The following is an 18,254-nucleotide window of genomic DNA, read 5'->3' on the forward strand; positions in this document are numbered from 1 at the left end:
GAAAGAGCCAGTTGAAGAAGGAAAAGGAAGGGTCTTAAAGAGTATGGAGGTGATGTCCCAGATTGGCTCCTGTGGAAGGTGACCAACTGCCCTGATTTGCCTGGGACTGAGGGGTTTCCTAGGACAAGAGACTTTCAGTGCCAAGACTGGGAGAGTCCTGGGCAAACCGGGACAGTTGGTCATCCAAGTCCTGTGGAGGAGGGGAGCTGAGTGGGAACTCTGGATGATTGGCAGAGAGGCTGGACTCCCTTGGTACCAGAGCTGAGGGGCTGCTCCAGCAGGCTAAGAGAAGGGCCAGCCAAGAGGTGAGGGCAGCGGGCGTTGCTGGTTGCTCCTCAGGGTTCCTGATCCTCTCAGAGCAGGAATGGGTTGGGGGGTAGAGCTGGAGGGAAAAGGCCTCGGAGACTGAATTGAGGCAGGCAGGCCATCCAGGTTTAGCATCGCAACTTCTGAGCTGGGCTCTGAGGAGATTCTCACTCTGAACCCTCTCTTCACACCAGGTATCCCCACCCTGTCCTCCCTCAAATGCCTAGGCCAAGAAAATACCAAAGCAATACATTGATTTTCTGGGAGGAAAACAGACATGGGGACCTATCAGAGGAAAATGCGGTTGTATCTCTTCACCTCCATAGTTGTCACAAGGCAGGGACTGTCCCCTCCCCACTTTGTCTGCCACAGCCTGCTGTGGCTTAAGCTAGAAGGGTCTCCTCTATCTTCTCAGAGCCTGGGACAGATGGGGCAATGAGGGAGAGGCTCTTCCAGCTCTCCAGCTGAGGCCTGAGGTGAATTCTGACAGAAACTGCTGGCAGGGCTGGTCCACGGAGGGATCAGGAACCAGGGAGGGAGGGCTCAGAAGTTCTCATAGTGGTGCACAAAGTGGGCCTGGTCCTTCCTGTTGATGAGCTGACAGGCCTTCTCTACATTCTTGGTCATTCCTGGAGGGCCGCAGCTAAACACCCCAATCTTCCTCACCTGTCAAGTGTGTGGGGGGGGCAGTGGTTGCAGAGAAGCAGAGGCCTGTGGGCTTCCTCCCCAGGAGGGAGCTGCTTCTCAAGTCTGGCTGGAATGACCAGGCCATTGACCCCAGGCCCTGAGAAGACAGCTTGAGTTGGGGAGGCAGGGGGTGGGGTTTGAAGCCCTTCTCCAATGCTTGACCCCATCCTGAGGTCCTCTGCTCAGTACCCAGCTGCAGGCTGCTTGAGGGCCAGGAAGTCCTGGCAGGGGAAGGATGGGTCGGGGTGGGACTGACCTTTGGGTGGACCTCCTGCAGAGAGTCGAAGAAGGGTTCGAAGGGGGGTCGGCCAAAGTGGGTGATGGAGCGCAAGCCCGTGAACAGACTCCGGTTCAGTACCTTCTGGAAGTGCCGCTCACAGATGTACTGGGGGAGGGAGTAGAGGAGGAAGGTCACAGCCAGGCAGAGCCAGGGTCAGCTCCTAGTCCAGATGGCGGTCCACCCACCTGCCTTGGCCATCCTTACCCTCAACCCACATACCCACTGAGCTGCCCTGCCTGGCCGGCCCTGACGTACCAGCATGGTGGTCCTGAGGTCAAACTTCTCAGCCAGCTGGGTGATGTAGATGTGCACAGACACCAGGTCCTGGTGGTCATTCTCCTCCACCTCCCGGATGATGTCAGCCAGCCACTCAAACTGCCGCTGGGTCCGTGTCACCCAGATGAAGTAGATCTGGGGACACACAACTAAAGCTCTGACTCAGCTCAGCTCAAGATTCCTCTACCCAGATGCTTATACTGAGATGGTGGGAAGCCCTGGACCCCCACAGGCCTGATCCAAGGCTTCTTAGCCACAGATCCCAGCAGAGGCTCTTCTGGCTACACCTCCTACCCTCCCTCAAATGTTTGCCATCTGGGCAACTGGGTATGAATGGTCCCAGCAGAACCAGTTGCCTAGGAGCCAGGGACTTTTTATCATGCTACTCTGCTGGGATGTGGGGACACAATCAGGCTGTCTGTCCCCATTTCTTTGAAGAATGGGAGAGGGACACTCACCTTTTTACAGAGCATTTGGCTGCCTAAGGATGACTTGAAGACCAGGTCTTTGAGGATGGAGGCAAAGGGGGTGACCCCAATGCCCCCTCCCACCAGCACGGACACCTCAAACTTATGCCACTCCTGGTGGCCCTCTCCAAATGGTCCATCGAGGTACAGCTGCCAACAGAAGAGGAAGATGAGATGAGCCTGGCCCTTCCCCAGCTCTGAGGGGGGGGGGGCGGGGAGGACAGGGAGAACTAGTTTCTTTGAGGCACCCCAGCCCTCTCCCAGTCTGGCTTTGGGGTGGCTGGAGCATCTTATCCCAAGGTCGGGGAGGGTGGGGACCTTCTATCAATGCCAGAACCCCAAAAGTGGTTCCCAGTGATGGGCACCTTTGGATGTTTGGCACAGCTGTCACCCGTCAGGGGTGAGTAGATCTCCCTGAGGCGGGTGGTCCAGGGCCCTGCTGCCCGGATGTGCAGGCTAAGCGTGTCCTCATGGGGCGCAGAAGTCAGGGTGAAGGGGTGGTACTCGTTGGTCCCCAGAGCCAGGCAGGCGATCCGCACCCACTGTCCTGACTTGTACTCAAAGTCTTGGGGCCGCTGGAACTCGAGGTGGGTCACTCCTGGGGGTCATGGGCAGGGAGGGGCAGGGATCAGAGGGCTTGCTCCTGGTACCTGAGGACTGGCAGGTACCCTGTCCTCTCCACACACCTGAGGCACAGGGAGTAGTAACATGATCTGAGCGAGTATGGCTTCTGGGGCTGGGAGTTGGAGGGCGCCCTTCTCTGTTTCCTGGGTAACTCAAGAGCTGGGCTTCTCTGCTCTCCTGTTCCAGCCCCTCCCCTCCTCTTTGCTGCTTCTTCCCACTAAGGGCCCAGGCCTGACACCACTGTCCTGGATACCAGCCTATTAGGTCAGGGGACCTCAGGCTCCCCAGGTACCATCTCAGTGTTTGCCAAACCTCCACCATATGAGGGTTACCTTTATGGTGGGCCATATCAGCACACCTGCTGCACTATCATTTATCTAACATTTTTCTTTAAATTGACTTACTTTTTCAATTCAATTTACCTTGAGAAGAACATTTAGGTCCCTAAGGTGAGTAGAAAACCAGCATCATGTGCTCTATCTAGCTCCAGAGGCCGTGCTCTATCTAGCTCCAGAGTCCAAGCTCTTAACCAATACCCTACATTGCCTTGCCTAAGTATCGTGTGGTCTAAACAGAAGGTACCATGTTTTATCAAATTTTAGCTGGATACTGTTTTTTGCCTGACCATAGCTGAGCCTCAGGCTTGTTCTCTCTTTGTGGAAAAAGGAGATTCGCAAGTACTGGAGGATGCAGAAGGCATGCTAATACCATGCTGAGACTTTGTTCTTAAATAATCTTGATTGATATACAGTTGAAGTGAGGTTAATTTTCTTACTATGTGAGTCCTGAAGGTTAGCTGGCCCCTTGTCACTTAAGTCATCTTCCACCACCCTTTACATTGATGTGAATCCCCACTCTGGCCAACATTGACTATCAACAACAGACTCTTGTAGTCTGGGCCATTTATCTGTCTCTGAAGAGAGGTTATTCTGAGTGAAGGAATGGGAGAGGGATGTATGGTTCCCCACCCTGCACCCAGGCCACACAAGCGCGGGTCTTTCTTGTCCTTAAACACCTCTGAATGCACTTTCAGCCTCCTCTTCTCATAGTCACTTCTCACTGTCTGTAAGTCCTCCTGGGAACTAAACACAGCTCTTTTGGGGGCTGTAGTTCCATCAGGAAAGCTGCAGGGGTCCCTGAGAGGCTAACAGAGGCAGCAATGGGATGAGGAGGCCTGGGGAGCTGTCTTCCCACGTCCCATGAGTTGACCTCCAATGCTGCCCACCGAGGGTCAGGCCAGGCCTGGTACCTGAAGGCAGCAGTTCTGCTTTCACCACGCCTATCTCCACCTTCTTCCGGCTCAGGCTCACCAGCTTGTCCCCCACATAGATAAGTGCTGGCACCAGGAAGTAGATGTGGAAACGGGGCAGTTGGATCAGAGCGAAGCTGCCGTGAATGATGAGCTGGAGACATGGCCAGTTAGTATAGCTCAGGCCCAGCTGGCCCCCTTCCTGCACCCACCCTACCCAGATACTTCCTGCCTGGGCCCTGGGCCTGGGCAGGGTAGGTGGGGCTGGCATAGGCTCCATAGGCTGTGGTCTCGGGTCTGGGGTCTCGGTCTGAGATCTCGCGTCCAATTCACCCTGCTCCCTCCCCACATCATGAGTGCTCATCTCTGCCTTGTGGCCTGGCCCTGCCCAGAGAAGTCCCTCACCAGCACGTAGAGCAGAATGTAGAGGTGGTGGGTCAGCCAGAAGCCCCGGAAGCTGCGGCGCCGGAAGTGGTGGGAGGCGAAGACGTACATGATGGCGAGAACCAGGAGCAGGAGCACCCCTGTCATACCTGGGGGCAGCGGGGACAGGGTCAGAGAGCCCCTGGCCTCGGGACCTCAGCCTGGGCTGAGAATGCCAGAGGGCATTTCCCCATTCCGCTCTTCTTCCCTGACCTCTCTCATCCCTCCCTGGCTCCCAGAACAGCTTGCCCAAAGAAGCTGGAGCTGAGGCTTGTGCTGGAGGCTGCAAAGGGATCCTATGACCACTATAGACAAGTGTGTATTCATGGGAAGATGAGGGAGGACAAAAGCAAAAGTCCTCAGACAGAAACCCCAGACTCCACATACAGTCTACTCTTTACCTGGGACTGTCTGGAAAAACCACCAGTAGAACTTCTGGGGAAGCTTGGACCTGTAGGACAAAGACACCCAGAGCCTCAGGCTGGGGCAGGAGGGGCTCCACCACTGTTGCAATGTGACTCTGTTCCTGACGGCCTTGAATGAGGAGGTTACTGGGCCTCAACCCAGATGGCCAAGGGTCCTTCCAAAGAACACGGCACCCAGCCTCCTGCAGTTCCACCCTCTGATCTCAAAGCAATTCTTCCTCCTGTGTTATCTTGAATTCTCCTACTGCAGCTGACCTTTGCTTCCTTGAAGTGCTTGGTTCATATTCTGTAAGCTCCATGAGGGCAGGGAGCTTACCTCCATGCTCTATCCCTATGCTCAAACAATGCCCAGCACAGAGTAAATGCTCAATAAATATTTGTTGAACGACTGCATGTATCTTGGCATCCCTACTCTTTGGCTCCTGGATGGACACACAGGACGTATTCCACAAATATTTGCCCAGTGAATGGACAGTAGGCTGAGATAGCAAGCTATGTGTCAGGTACACGTGAGAAAGAGGCTCCGACTTCATCTCCCAAACTCCTTTCCTGGCCAATTACGGCCTGCTTCCTTCCTGAGGGCAAGGAAGTCATCTCTCAGCTTCCCCAAGGATGCTAGCTTCTCGCCCTCACTTAGTGAGAGAGTGGAGGGTCTAGGGCCATCTACCTCTTTTCTTTTGTACCCTGAGGCCTGCCCCAGGATTCCCAAGGGGGACCCTCCCCAAAACTGACCCATCATTCACAAAGACGCTGGGGAAGATGCAGGCCAGCAGGCTGAGGGGGCTGACTGAGAAGATGTAGACATTCACCACGTGGCCAGCACTGTGCAAAACTGAAAGAGACACATCCTGTTAGAGACGCCTCCAGGGCCAACTCTACCTCCAGCCCCGAGGAGAACAGGAAGTATAAGTAGCTCCAGTCTCCCCACTGCCTCCCCCACAGCTCGACCCAGGGGACTGCAGCAGTGGCGAGCGTGCCCAGGAGCCACATACTGGCCAGGACGACAGCAGCCATGGCGATCCAGCGATGGAAGTCCACGGCGGCATCGAAGGGCACGTAGCGGTTGAGGAAGGTCTCTCTCAGGAAGGTGATGAGGTTGCGGCACATGGTGAGCAGGATGTAGGAGAACATGAAGGAGACGCTGGCCGCCGTGCCCCGCGACAGGATGATGCCCACGAGGGTGGTCTCTGCAATGCCCGAGGGTGGCGAGGCAAAGGCATAGTCTGGGGGCACAGTGGGGGTGGATCAGCACAGCACAGAAGCCTGGACCCCAGTCAGAACAGCTGGGCTCCCCTATCCAGATGCCTGAGGATCAAGAATAACAACCAGAAGGCTCTCACGTCTCCCCTCCCACTGCCCACAACCTGGAACTCTCCTTACAGTAAGCACGCTCCACAAACAGTCCGGCACAGATGGCTGAGAAGATTGCCACGACCACGATGTGCCGCCGGTAGTTCTCCACAAAGCGCTTGTACTGCTGCAGCTTCTGGGCCAGGAAGCCCCGCTGCATCTTCTCCTGCAGCGCCTCTGTGTATAGCCGGGGAGGGGGCACCACTGCCCTGCAGCAATGGGAGGCAGGTGGCCCGAGATCAGGGCACCCTGTCCTCCCCTAAATGCCACCCTATGAAGGAGACCTGGTGATCTGGTAGCGGTCAGGATGGGCCACAACAGATGAAAGAAAAAGCTTTTGGGGGGTAGAATCCACTCTGCCAAGCCTTTACCTCTCAGCTTTATTTGCCCTCTCCACCCACTCCTCCGTCTCCCCACGACTCCATCTCCACCTCCTCCTCTCTGTTCTGTGCTTCCTTCTTCCTGCTCCCTGCACAGGCCTCACTGCTGTGCCCAAAGCAGGCAGGAGCCAGGAGACCCCTCACTGCCTGGTGTTGCATCCGAGTGCCAGGCCCCCTGCCTGAAGATTAGGGTGCAGAGGTTGGAAGAGGTTGAAGAGTCATTAACTCAATAGCCTGCCAATCTGGTCAGGGACACCTGGAATGAGTCTCAGGATGGTTCCTTGTGTGTGGGGGTGTGCGCAGACCAGAGACCCTGAGACTTCTCCCCATGTCTCCTCGGGTCAAGGGTCTGGGAAACACTTACTTTTTGCCAAACCTCTTCTTCAACCCAGGGCCTCCCAACTCTGGGACTTCTGAGAAAGGGAGCCCCACTCCCTGAGGGTAAGAACTGAGAAGAGAAAAATGGGTTTCATTCTCCCCTTGTCTTTGCAGCCAGGAGAAGAACTGCCAAGTCAGAGTTGGGGCTGGTGTGGGAGGGGATAGATCCTGGGACTCATTTCTGTCCACAGAACCTGCCCATAAAACCGGTCAGAAAGAAGCCAGGCAGAAGGCAAGACAGAAGGAATGAACATGATCTGATCACATGTTCTGTAGAATGATTCTGTCCTGGAGGGGCAGGGAGAGAGCCAGGCTCCTGAGCAGTAAGGGGTTATGTGTGTGAGGCAGCTGGAACTTGGGCTAGAACAACCGTGCGCTGAAAGCTACTTTCAGAGCAAATGTCTGGCCCAGGGGCTGATTCCACCAGCCCTACTCCTTCATTTCTCTGCAGGGGACCCAGCCGGGGCACCTCCCAGTGCCCCATTCCCACTCACCGTTCCCCAGAAGTCCGAGTGATGAATGACACTCGACAGCTGACGTTTGGTTTAAGAATGTCTCCAGTACCTGGGGAGAACAAGAAGCTGGACGGGCTTCCCCACGAGGGTGGAGACTGTCCTAGGAAGGCTGCCGTGGCACTTGCCAGTGACTTGGTCGTGTCCCCATCTCTTTCCCCAGCCTTGCTCCCCTCACTGCCCACACCGAGCACCCACTGTACACAGGGCGGCGGCCACTGCTAGACAATGTGGCAACTGAGTGCAATTAGAAAAGGGGCCCCCCTCCAGGCGGATGCAACCCTGCAGGTCCTTTGTGTAGAGAAAATAGGGCCTCTTCCTCTGGCCAGACACACCCCAGACCAATCCACATGGTTGGTGTGTAGAATGTAGGCTGGACTTCAGCCTGCCCTGACCCCTCAGTGGGTATCTTTGTGCATAAATTGCGCAGGTGTATGTGATGCCCTTGATTACACGTGCCTGGCTCTCTACTAGGCACCAAGGACTAAAAGAGAAATAAGACCTGAGTGCTATGCACCAGGAACTCTCATTTTGAAGACACGCCCATTCCTGACGCCTTCCAAACTCACACACCTCCACCTCCACCCTTGACACAGAGCTGGGTGCCGCGGAGCTCGTTGTCATGGTCCCGCAGCATGAAGTGGAAGTCCTCCCACGTCAGCTCCTGCTTGTCCTGGAAGCCCGACTCCCGGAACATGGACTCCACCACCTCAGCCAGCTGGGCCTTGGACAGGCAGTTGTTGGAGATCTCGATGAAGGACCTGGGCAGGGGGAGGGAGGAGAGACGAACGCAGCCTGTCACCTGGCAAGGTCAGGTTCAGGCAGGTGCTGGGTGGGGTGGGTCCTGGCCTATCTAATGTGGTTACCAGTGACCCAGGAAATGGCACTGAGAAGGTGTTCATCCAGCCTGCTGCTGACGCTAAGCTGGGTGGGGTGGCCAAGGGCTCAAAAGGCAGAACAAAATTCAAAGTGACCTTGACCAGTTAAAGAAAGCAGTCCCCAAACAGGGGGGCACCTACAGCTGGGATGAATGTCCACTTAGTGTAGGGACTTGTCCAGGGGTGCCATGGCTCTCTCGCGTGGCAGGCTCTTATGTTGATACCTCCCACACCACCGCTGGGCACCCCGTTCGTGGCCCAGCGGGGGGTTGGGAGAGGAGATGCAGCTGCACTGGCTGCTGCTTCCTTGTGCCAACAGCCTGGGGCATAGGCAGGAGTATCTCCGCACCCAATGTGACAGCACCCACAGTGGCAGCTACAGGGGCCATAACTCTTTTCTTAGACTGTGCTTTGGGACAAAAGCAAACAAACATGCAAGTTTGTGTGAGTCCAGCAGAAAAAGACCTTTGTGTGCACGGCACAGCAAGCACTGCCATCACATTAAAAAACACATCATCCCACTGGCTCAGGGTGAGACTGAGCAAGAGCCACACTGAGTACAGGCCAAGGAGGTGGACCTCAGCCCCTGGGGGCAGAGACCGTCTCCTAGAGGGTCCTGCAGCAGCACGCCCAGCGAGGGACAACTGCAATGCGCCTCGCCCTAGCCCTTTCAGAAGCCCATGTCCAGTTGTGGTATCTGGACTGTAAAGAATGTGGCAGTTAAGGTGAAAGCTGAAAGCAATGAGGAGGCTTACAGGGGTAGAAGAGTTAAAAGGGTCTGGGCTGTTCTACACATTCTGTTTATTCATTTACTTATTTGTTTCATCTGATTCAGTTAACTATGTATTGAATGCCTGCTATGTGCCAATCACAGTGCGGAGGAGGGGATTCAGCAGGGAACAAAGAGAGATATGAACCCTGTCCTTATAGAGCTGTAGGCAGCTGTGGAGCACGGTCTTCAGGAATAAGCCTGTGAGCTCAAAACTGGTCTTTATCGGCACACCACAACCAGAAATGGCTTAAGAAGCAGGAGGAGAGAAGGGTTGGAATATAGAAGAACTTTCCATGTTTCTCCTCCTGCCTGTCATGGTGATTAATACTGGCAGTAACCCAGGGCATCCGTCCTCCATGATTCATTATCTCACTGTGTAAAGCACAGCATTTGAAGAGTTAGCAAAGACCCAGAGGCATCCAGAAGGGGTTAGTGGCCTTTGTTACTGGTCATCTTGATGTTGGTTGTCTTTTGTAACTAGGGAGAATTTTCTGGTGGTGTTGGCACTGCAAATACAGACTCTCCTGGAGGCAGGGGCCTGGCCAGGTAAACTTCTGAAGCTGGATGCTCTGAGCGTCTAGGATATAGTAGTACCTAGGCCACCTCTCAATGTAGATGGACTCATAACCTCCTCGCCTACCCTCCTCTGACCTGACCTGTTTTCCTGTTTAAAATATCAGGAAGTCTCAGGACTGGAGGGGCCCACCCCATACCGCATCATGGTAAAGAACTCGTCCTTGGAGAGGAAGCCATTCCCATCAAGGTCATACATGGTGAACATCAAGCGGGACTTGTCCTCTGGGGAGCCTGGCAAGACATAGGGGGATGCCCGTCAACTCTCTGCTGAAAGACACCTGACTCCTGGGATGGTCCACCATCCCCCTACCTTTCATGAAGACCACCAGGACGTCCAGGAACTCCCGGAAGGACAGGTAGCCATTGCCGTCCTTGTCGGCCAGAGAAAACATGGACTCCACAAACATGTCCTGGGGCTTGAGGCCCAGGGACTCGGCAAACTCGGCCCGGCTCAGCTCACACGTCAGGGCCTCCCGCACCTTCTGTGACGAATTCAGGGGCAGGGTCCCGGCGTCTGCCTGGCCGATGTCCAGCACCTGCACTCGGGCAGCAGCAGGGGGAAGGAGAGAAGGAGGTGAGGCTGGAAGCAGTTCAGTGACCTCTCACATCTCCCCAAAGTCCAGCTCAGAAAGGGGGAGTCCTGGTGGCTGCTCACGGTCATTAGATAAACTTCTGACTTGGGCTTCTGCTTTCCTGCAGAGGGGGTGACTGTAGCAGGGGATGGCGTGGGAATGGGGAGGGGCACGGTTTGGGAATGCAAAGTGAGAGAGCCTACACTGGGGACAGAAGCTGCAGCAGACATTAAGTGGACAGGGAGGAAGGGGCTAAAGATACATTCTCTTGTCAATTCAGACAGGGCTGTCATGTGCCTGATTTTAAAAGTCATATACATGTAACTACCATTTGTTAAATGCCTATAACGAAGCAAGCACTTGGGCTAAACCCTGTACATAGAACAGTGTTTATCAAACTTTAGAGTGAATCAGAAGCCTCTGGTGGGCTTGTGGGCCCCAACCCCAGAGTTCCTGATTTCCTAGGTCTTGGGGAAGGGCCTGAGGACTTGAATTTCTAACAAATTCCCAGATGAGCCTGCTGCTGCTGGTCCAGGGGCCACACTTTGAGAACCACTGATGTAGACCATCTCCCTGAATCCTCACAGCAACCTAGAGGGATGGATCCTATTTTAATCACTGTTTCATAGATGAGGAAACTGAAATCTCCAGCCCGCAGAGCAGAAGCTTAGATCACCCCACATAGGGTCCTGTCCAGCCCAGGGTCCCTTCAACCCCTGGGCCCGGTCCTGCCTCCAAAAGGCACAGTCAGGCACCTGGGCAAAGAGGTGTCTGAAGAAGACCTCCAGGATGCGGCCCCGCTGCTGCTTGGTCACAGCCTTCCTGAACAGCTCGTTCTCACTCATCTCAGCCACATCAAGGCCCAGAGTCCAGCTCTCACAGAAGCCCTGCAGCTGCTGCACGAAGGTGCCTCGCTCTTCCTCGGAGTTAAACAGCATCACCTGGTGGGAGGAAGGCTCAAGCTTCTGGTTCAGCCTCCCCTCAGAGGGTCTTGGGTTGGGGGATGGAGAAAAAAGCTGTCCCCCATTCCATCCCGGCTGGGGCCAGGTGAGAGGCTCAAAGGGGATCAGAGGGAGAGTGTGGTGGGGCTGGGGACCTCTGAAAGGAGTGGCTCCTCCCAGCATCAGCCTTCACAACTGAGCTCTGTAGCTGAGGACGGGGTGGCCGGAGAGGACTCGCCATGAGAGGGGAGATGTGCGAGGGCAGCCCAAGCTGGGGAGGCAGGATGGGCCATACCAGGTCATACTCCTTGGGGATCTTGAGCAGCAGGGTGCGGCGTCCGCTGTTGCTGGACAGGATGAGGTGGACCTGCTGCGGGGGCCTCAGCTGGATGGTGCGGAGCACAGAGAGACGCCTGTCCAGGACCTGCAGACGCCTGTCTGGGAGCAGCTGGATGGTGATGGGATAGCTCCTCTCCCTGGGTCCCGGCCACTCCATCGCTAGGGAAGGGACAATGGGGCAGAGTGGTTCAGCAGAGGTCCCCAGGCCCCTGCCCTCAGGCTAGCTCCACTCTGCCAGTCTGAGCAGGCACCCCCAAAGCCTGGCTCTCTCCCCACATCTGTAACCTGGTTCTTTCTCCCAGCACCGCCCCCCCATCTGTCCCCTTCCCTCTTCCCGCCCCTTGGCCCCATCTCACCTGACATTCCATCTTTGGCTGCTTCTTTCTTCACACTCTCTCTGCCTTTCTTTTGTAGCTTCTTGAGCTCTTGGCCCCGGAAATAGGCCACAACCCCAGAGATAAGCAGGCTCACTGAAGGGGGTCAGAAGGAGACACTGGGTGGGGGGGGGCACGGCCTCGCCTACAGCTTCACTGAGGCTTTGGCTGCCACCCCTCCCTTCCCAAGGCCCCTTGAGCCTGGCTTCAAATGTACCTAGGAGCTAGCCTTACAGGCCAGCAGGTAATGAGGGGCAGGGACAGTCTGTGAGGAGGAGGGGAGCCAGAAGAGAAATGGGCGAAGGGGTAAAGGGCTCACCTAGGGGGAGACAGCACAGAGCCACGATGGTGATGCCAAAACCAGGACCACTGCCCTCGAAGAAATGAGTCACAGTCAGGGGCACACAGGGGGGCAAGCCTTCACTTGTGAGCTGCCGGGGCTGAGGGCAGGGTGCACCTGAGGGAAAGACACAGAAGATCTCAGGGCCTGAGGATCCCACTCCTTGGCCAGGCAGCCTTCCCTTCTGTCCTATAAAGGACCAGGTACCCACTCCCTCCCAAACCCTCCTCCCTGGAACTTGTTCCCGTCAAAAATTCCTCTTCCACATCCCATCTCTCAGCATCTATCCCAACTTGACCACAAGGTTCAGCCTGCAAACCAGTCTAGTCTCTACTGGGGGAGGTGGCCTAATGCAGGCCTCCCAGACCAACACAGAAGGAGCTGCCGGTGCCCAGCTCCCTGGACAGCACCAAGTGATCCCCACACAACCTCTGTCTCTTCTCTGCCACCATTGCTTGTGTTCTCCCAGGCCACCCACCTTGTTGCCAAATAAAGACATTGGGCTGCAGGGCACTATGGTTCACGCTGGTGACAGCCACCAGCACGTCCCGAAGAGTGGTGTTTCTGATTTCTGCAATTTCCTCCGTGGAGAATAGCCTAAGTTAGAGAAAGCCAGGAATTGTTGGGATGGGAAGGGGACACAGGTCTCCAGCAAACTCAGGCCCAGGGACCCAGATGAGAAAAGAGATCGAGAGGGGTTGGGGAGGGGTGCTGGGACGTCCGGGTGCTGTTTACAGGCAGAGGGTCTGGGGCCCAGGCCGAGGTAGAGTCTGAGGTGGGAACCCAGGCAGGCCTCACCCATTCCTGCTGTTCTCAAACCAGTAGCGGTCGCCATCCCGCAGTCGCACAAACTGATCGAGGACGATGGTGCTGAAGAGGGGTCCAGGGCCCCCATGGCTCTCCAGGAGCCCCCCGGGGAGTAGCTCCAGCCGGGACATGTCCTGGTTGTACAGGGCGGCTATGGCCTCCAGCACCTGGGGCCACACAGGAAGTGAGGCGCGTGTGAGCGTGGACACGGTTTTGTGTTGGGAGGGCAGCCACTCTTGCCCCACCCCCCAAACACAGGACCCCATCAGCTGCCTGGCTTGCTGCTCAGGCCTGAGGAAGTGTCCTCTGTCTAGGCAGCACTCCTCAGGCGGCGACAAGTCTGGTGGGAGGACCAGTGCGTCACCACCCAGACCGCCTATCCCCAGTGATCAGCAGCTTCAGGGTCACCCAACTCATGGGGCGAGATCCTGCAGGAATAGGACAATGGCACCCAACCCAGGGGCCACTCTGCAGTAATGGTGCAATGCAGTGGTGAGGATACTCTGGAATCAGATGGCTGAATTTAAATCCTGCTTCCAAGACTGACTTACCAATTATGTCATCAGTAAAATGGCGATAATTATGGTCTCTACTCTGTAACGTTCTTGACATAGATTAAATGTGTTACATGTGTAAAGCACTTAGAACAGTATCACCACAAGAAAGCTTTAGCTGCCATTATCATCATCACTATTCCTGACCTGACGGTCCACGGTGGTGTTGAGGTCACTCCAGTTCCCTGGGGTCTCCAGCCCCAAGGCCTGTCGGGCTTGGCTATAGCTGGGCAGCCCCATATCTCGGCCACGTTGGATGCTGCTGGCCACATAGTCAGTGCGGGAGAACTTGCCAGGGCCAGGCCAGTAATCTGAGGAGGAGAGAGGACCAGGCTCTAGGCTCAGTCCCTCTAACCCTTCTTCGCCCAGCAGCCTTGAATTGGGCTGTTGGCATTACCCACACTCAGCACTCCTCGACATGTGCCCTGCCTTGGTGCAGGGTCACTGTCATCATGTGTGACCAGGGGCAATTTTTCTGGCAAAACTCTTCCCCTAAGACTCAGGACTGTTCTAGTCACCAAGCAGTAAATTCCCCATCCCACCTCCTTAACCTCAGCATAGGGCTGGACAAAAACCTTTAGCGACCTAAGCACCAGAGATTGTGGTGCCACCCTTCCCCCACACCCTCAGATGTTGGTAATTTAGAATAAAGCTTGTTTTCTTCTAATGGCTGTTTGCTGTGTGTTTATCTATGTTCCTGCTTTATAGGTACCCTAGGTCTGCCTGATGCTTAACCCAGAAGGGTCCCCAGGCTCCCGGACCTCTGGGCCCTCATCCCCTCTGCCTCCAGTGCTTACCCCTCAGATCTTCAACCACTATGTTGTCCTCCCGCTCCGAAATCTGGGAGGCCATTCCCAGCAGCAGATGATTCACTGCCTCGGCACTGTTCAGATTGGGGTTCTGGAATAAAACAACACACTCAAGGTAGGTTCTCAGGCCCCTCCCTAAAGCCAGGTCCTTCTCAGGACCACTGCAGCACCTCAGGATAAAGGGCCCTTGGCCAGTCCTAGACTCTCTTGAGCTGTTGTCCCCAGATAATTTTCTGATCACTCTACCCTTCAACTCCCACCACCCTGGAGCTGCAACACCTAAGAACTGGAATTGTTGCTTTTCCCAGCCTGTGTGATGAGACTGACCTTGACCCACCTCCCCTTGCCCCTGACCCCAGGCTGACCTCCCGAATCCAGTAGCTGTTGCAGACTCTGAGAGCTGGGGAGCTGCCAAAACCCTCATTCAGGATCATCTGGAAATGACAGCTGGTGTTTCTGAAATGGGGAATCAAGGATGCAGTAAGAGAATTCAGAGAAGTTGAGGTGGGGTTGAGTGGGGCGAGGGATTCAGAGGGGGCCTGGCCAGTACTAAGAGGTGTCCTCGGAACTTCCTTGAACATGGCAGGGGTTTGGCAACGAGTGCGGATTGAAGGTAGAGGTTGCTCTTTGTCCACACAGGGTAGGAAGGGAAAGAGGGAAGAGAGTGACCCAGCTGCTGGACAAATCCTGCTCTCAACAACTGAAGTTCAGCCATTAGGAGGAAATGGGGAGATTTTCCTGTTAAGACTGAACTTCCTACCCCAGGGTGCTGTTTCAGGGCACCAAATTCTGCTTCTTTTCCCCCATGAAACTGTAGGGGTGTAAAAAAGGCCCCAGGCCCACAAGACCACTAATTCTTCACCTCTGCCAGTGTGATGCTCAGCCAGACCCTCCCTCACCTCATGTAGACGCCAGGGGGCACCATGGTGGAGAAGAACTGCTCAGAGGCCACCAGGAACTCCGGAGAGATGCTGGGGTCCAGGAAAGGGCGGTACTCTGTCCACAGGGGTAAGAAGAGAAATAGGCTCTTTAGCCTCACACACTCTCGTCACATGAACCCACCTGTCTTCTTTGTCTATGGATCCTGACCCCCTCCCCCTCCTCAAACCCCTCCTCAGCCCAGGTGTTCCCCAAACTCCCTCACCTGTGTAATTCGGCGGTGCTTGCTGCAGGAAGCTGGGCAGCCACTCATACATCGCGATGTTCTGAGGGTCAAGAGCGGGGGAAATGGGAGGTCAGCGCTGGAGCAGCCAGGCCAGGAAGGATCTGAGCTCAAGGAAGGCTTAGGTGTGAGACGAGGACCAGGCAGGGCAGTCACGGGAGAGACACTCAAACAGGAGAGGGGAGGAGGTTCCCGTTGCCCACGAGGAACGAGGGCAGGGGGGAGGGGCAGCTAAATAACAATCACGAGAAAACCTCTGGTATAACTAGCGCTTTGCCTCCTTATCACTCTCAGGGACTTTCCCTAGACGGTAGCTGTCTGGGGAGGGGTGTTTCTGGGTGGGCTTGTCCAAGGATGGAGGGCTCTGCGGGGCAGCGGAGTCTCCCGGGGACAAGGACGTGGGGGCAGGGCTGCGCGACCGACCTGGTAGGTGGCGATGACCCTCTTGCGCGCGTGCTGGAACAGCTCCTCGTCCTCCCAGAGCGGGTGCTGGTGGGCCAGCTTCTGCGCCCACAGGTTGTGGTAGCGGAACCAGAGCAGGCCCAGCGCCTGCAGGAAGGGCTCGCGGTTCCCTCGCTCCGCCCCGAAGGCTGCCCGCGCGGTGGGGACACAGGGGAGGAGTTGAGCGCGGGTGGGCCCGAGGGGGGCGCACCTCGTCGGCCCCAAGCCCGCGCCCCCGCCGCCTCACCGTACAGCCCCCGGGGCCCGCGCCGTCCCGTGGCGGGGTCGGGCGCAGTCCACATGCGCAGCGGGTCCTGCGCGTTCCGGGGGAAGGCGGGGTCGGGCCCCGACGCCAGCTGCCCACCGGAGAAGCTGCGCAGCTCGTCGCTCCAGGAGTGCGAGGAGCCATAGATGGCGCTGCCGTCCAGCCAGCCCGTCGCCTCGTTGGTCTGCGGGGACAGCGGGAGGCTGAGCCGGGGGTCGGGTGGCCGAGGCGGCTCAGGGCGGGCGAGGGCCGGGCGGCCGTTGCGGGTGGTGGGAGCCTCTCCACAGCTGCCTCAGGTCCCGCCCCACCCCACCCCGCCAGCCGCCTGCCCCGCCCACCAGGTCCCGGGGGTTGCTGGGGCTCTGTCCGGTCTCGGGGTCCCAGCGGCTCCTCTGGAAGGGCAGCACCACGTCCCCGCTCTGGTCGCGATCGAACACGGCGTCTCCGGGCGGGATGTGGATGTTGAGGAACTCGGCTGGGCAGCCAGGCTTTTCCACGCTCACCAGGTCCGAGAGCACGTGGTAGCCTGCGGGCGTCGGGGGGCAAACTGGTGAGAATTGCTACTCCCCACCGCCAAGGCTGACGCCAATTTCTGAAGAGCCTAAAGGCAGATGTTCCAAGGCAAATTCCGCGCCACCAGCTCTAAAACATTTTTCTAATTTGCAAAGTGGGGTTATAGTACCCTCCTCGCCCACCCCATAATGTTGTTGGGAGAATCAAAATAATATAATTAATGTAAGGGCTCCCCCAAGCCAGTCCCCCTCTCCTAACAGATCCTGCCTCTCCCTCCCTCTTCGGGGGAAAGAAGATATAATCACAACAGGAGAGGGGCGGTAGTGGAGTCAGCTTCTAAGAGCTATAATGAGGGTTAGTGGCACTCCTGGGTTTGTAGTCAGTGATAAGAGAAAGATTAGGAGAGCAAATACCCCCGAATCAACACCCCCAAATCCCTCCAAGAGGAAGAAAGGCTTGAAGTGAGGCTTGGTGGGGAGAGGAAGTGGTTCGGGGTCTTGTATCGGTCTCCTGTGGACTTGCAGAGAGGCCTCAGGGCCCCTCTCCCCAGGCTCTGAGCTGAGCGCCAGGTCAACCCTCACCGAAGACGCGTTCTCCCACTTTGCTCTCACCGAAGAAGACCCCCAGCACTGTGCGATTGCGGCTGGATGACAGCCCATCTTTGCCCCGCATGGCGGCGTTGCTGAGTCGGCGCGGGTTGGGCAGCAGCGGCTCCCCCAGAGCCTGATACACGCCGTCCGCGTAATTAGCAGGTACAAGGCGCCGCAGTCGGGAGCCTGTGGGAAGCAGGGAGCCGGGCTCTGTCTGAGCACTCCGTCTCCAACAAGCCCACGAAACTCGCTCTACTCCTCCCTCCAACTCCCCACTCCCACTGACGAGACCCCTTCTTCTGTCCCCAGGGGTGTACAGGAATTCGCGGCGCAGGCAGCCGGGCGGCTGGCGGCTCGCTCTCTCGGCTTCTCCGCCCCGGGTCTCCCGCGACCCTGCCCTCCACTAGCCGTTCTCCACCCCAGACGACGGGACGCACCGGCAGCGCCACGCTCGTGGTGCCTCAGGTTGTTGAACCAGCCGTCATAGCGCTGCACTTCCCAGGTCAGCGAGACTGAGTCCTGGCCTCCTGTGGGTCAGAGGGTGGTCCACTCAGTGCTAGCCTCCCTGCGACCCCTCTGGGACCCGACGGCCTCGGCCCGTGCTTCTCCAGACCGCCGAGCGCCCCCAACCCGACCCAAGTGGCGATACTCGCCCGGCGTCTAGGCTGCGCCAGGAAGTTTCCCATCTGGCTGAGCCGCTCAGCCATCTCACCCGATCTTCCAGCCTCAGGAAGCCGCTTGCCTGCACGTCTCCCTTCCCCAACTCCCAAGGGAAACTGGGAGACATCCCGAACTAGGGGCGCCTGGTACTTACCCGCTGGGTCCAGGAGTGCAGTCAGCAGAGCTCCCAGGAGCACCAGGGCCTCTGGCCTTGCACGGACCATGCTGACCCTGTGGCCAAAAGGGTGGGAGGTGGTACATAGAGACACGGAGCAGGCGTCCCCCACACCGACAGTTGGCACAG

At 56.9% G+C, this 18,254-nt stretch overlaps 1 protein-coding gene across 2 annotated transcripts; it reads right to left on the reverse strand.

Annotated features, from left to right (window-relative positions):
- Positions 1-849: 849 nt before the first annotated feature.
- On the reverse strand, positions 850-18,177 carry LOC309957530 (dual oxidase 2; the record flags this gene model as incomplete). 2 transcript variants are annotated; one of them, XM_082832820.1, is made up of 33 exons in its annotated part: positions 850-972; positions 1,250-1,378; positions 1,529-1,684; positions 2,008-2,166; positions 2,382-2,614; positions 3,890-4,043; positions 4,295-4,422; positions 4,714-4,763; positions 5,470-5,569; positions 5,730-5,960; positions 6,118-6,296; positions 6,832-6,915; positions 7,340-7,409; positions 7,931-8,118; positions 9,721-9,814; positions 9,894-10,119; positions 10,911-11,096; positions 11,392-11,594; positions 11,792-11,905; positions 12,129-12,266; positions 12,628-12,746; positions 12,948-13,123; positions 13,658-13,821; positions 14,308-14,410; positions 14,685-14,775; positions 15,219-15,315; positions 15,464-15,524; positions 15,905-16,071; positions 16,170-16,371; positions 16,526-16,713; positions 17,312-17,476; positions 17,728-17,817; positions 18,105-18,177. In XM_082832820.1, the coding sequence occupies 33 exons, from the start codon at positions 18,172-18,174 to the stop codon at positions 850-852; spliced, it is 4,638 nt and encodes a 1,545-aa protein (XP_082688946.1). The 2 variants fall into 2 exon arrangements, with proteins under 2 accessions (XP_082688946.1, XP_082688945.1); XM_082832819.1 differs by having other exon boundaries at positions 7,340-7,426; positions 7,927-8,118; positions 18,105-18,174.
- Between the last annotated feature and the right edge of the window lie 77 nt (positions 18,178-18,254).

This window comes from Leucopleurus acutus, assembly GCF_964270905.1.
Source record: "Leucopleurus acutus genome assembly, chromosome: 1".
NCBI lineage: Eukaryota > Metazoa > Chordata > Mammalia > Artiodactyla > Delphinidae > Leucopleurus > Leucopleurus acutus.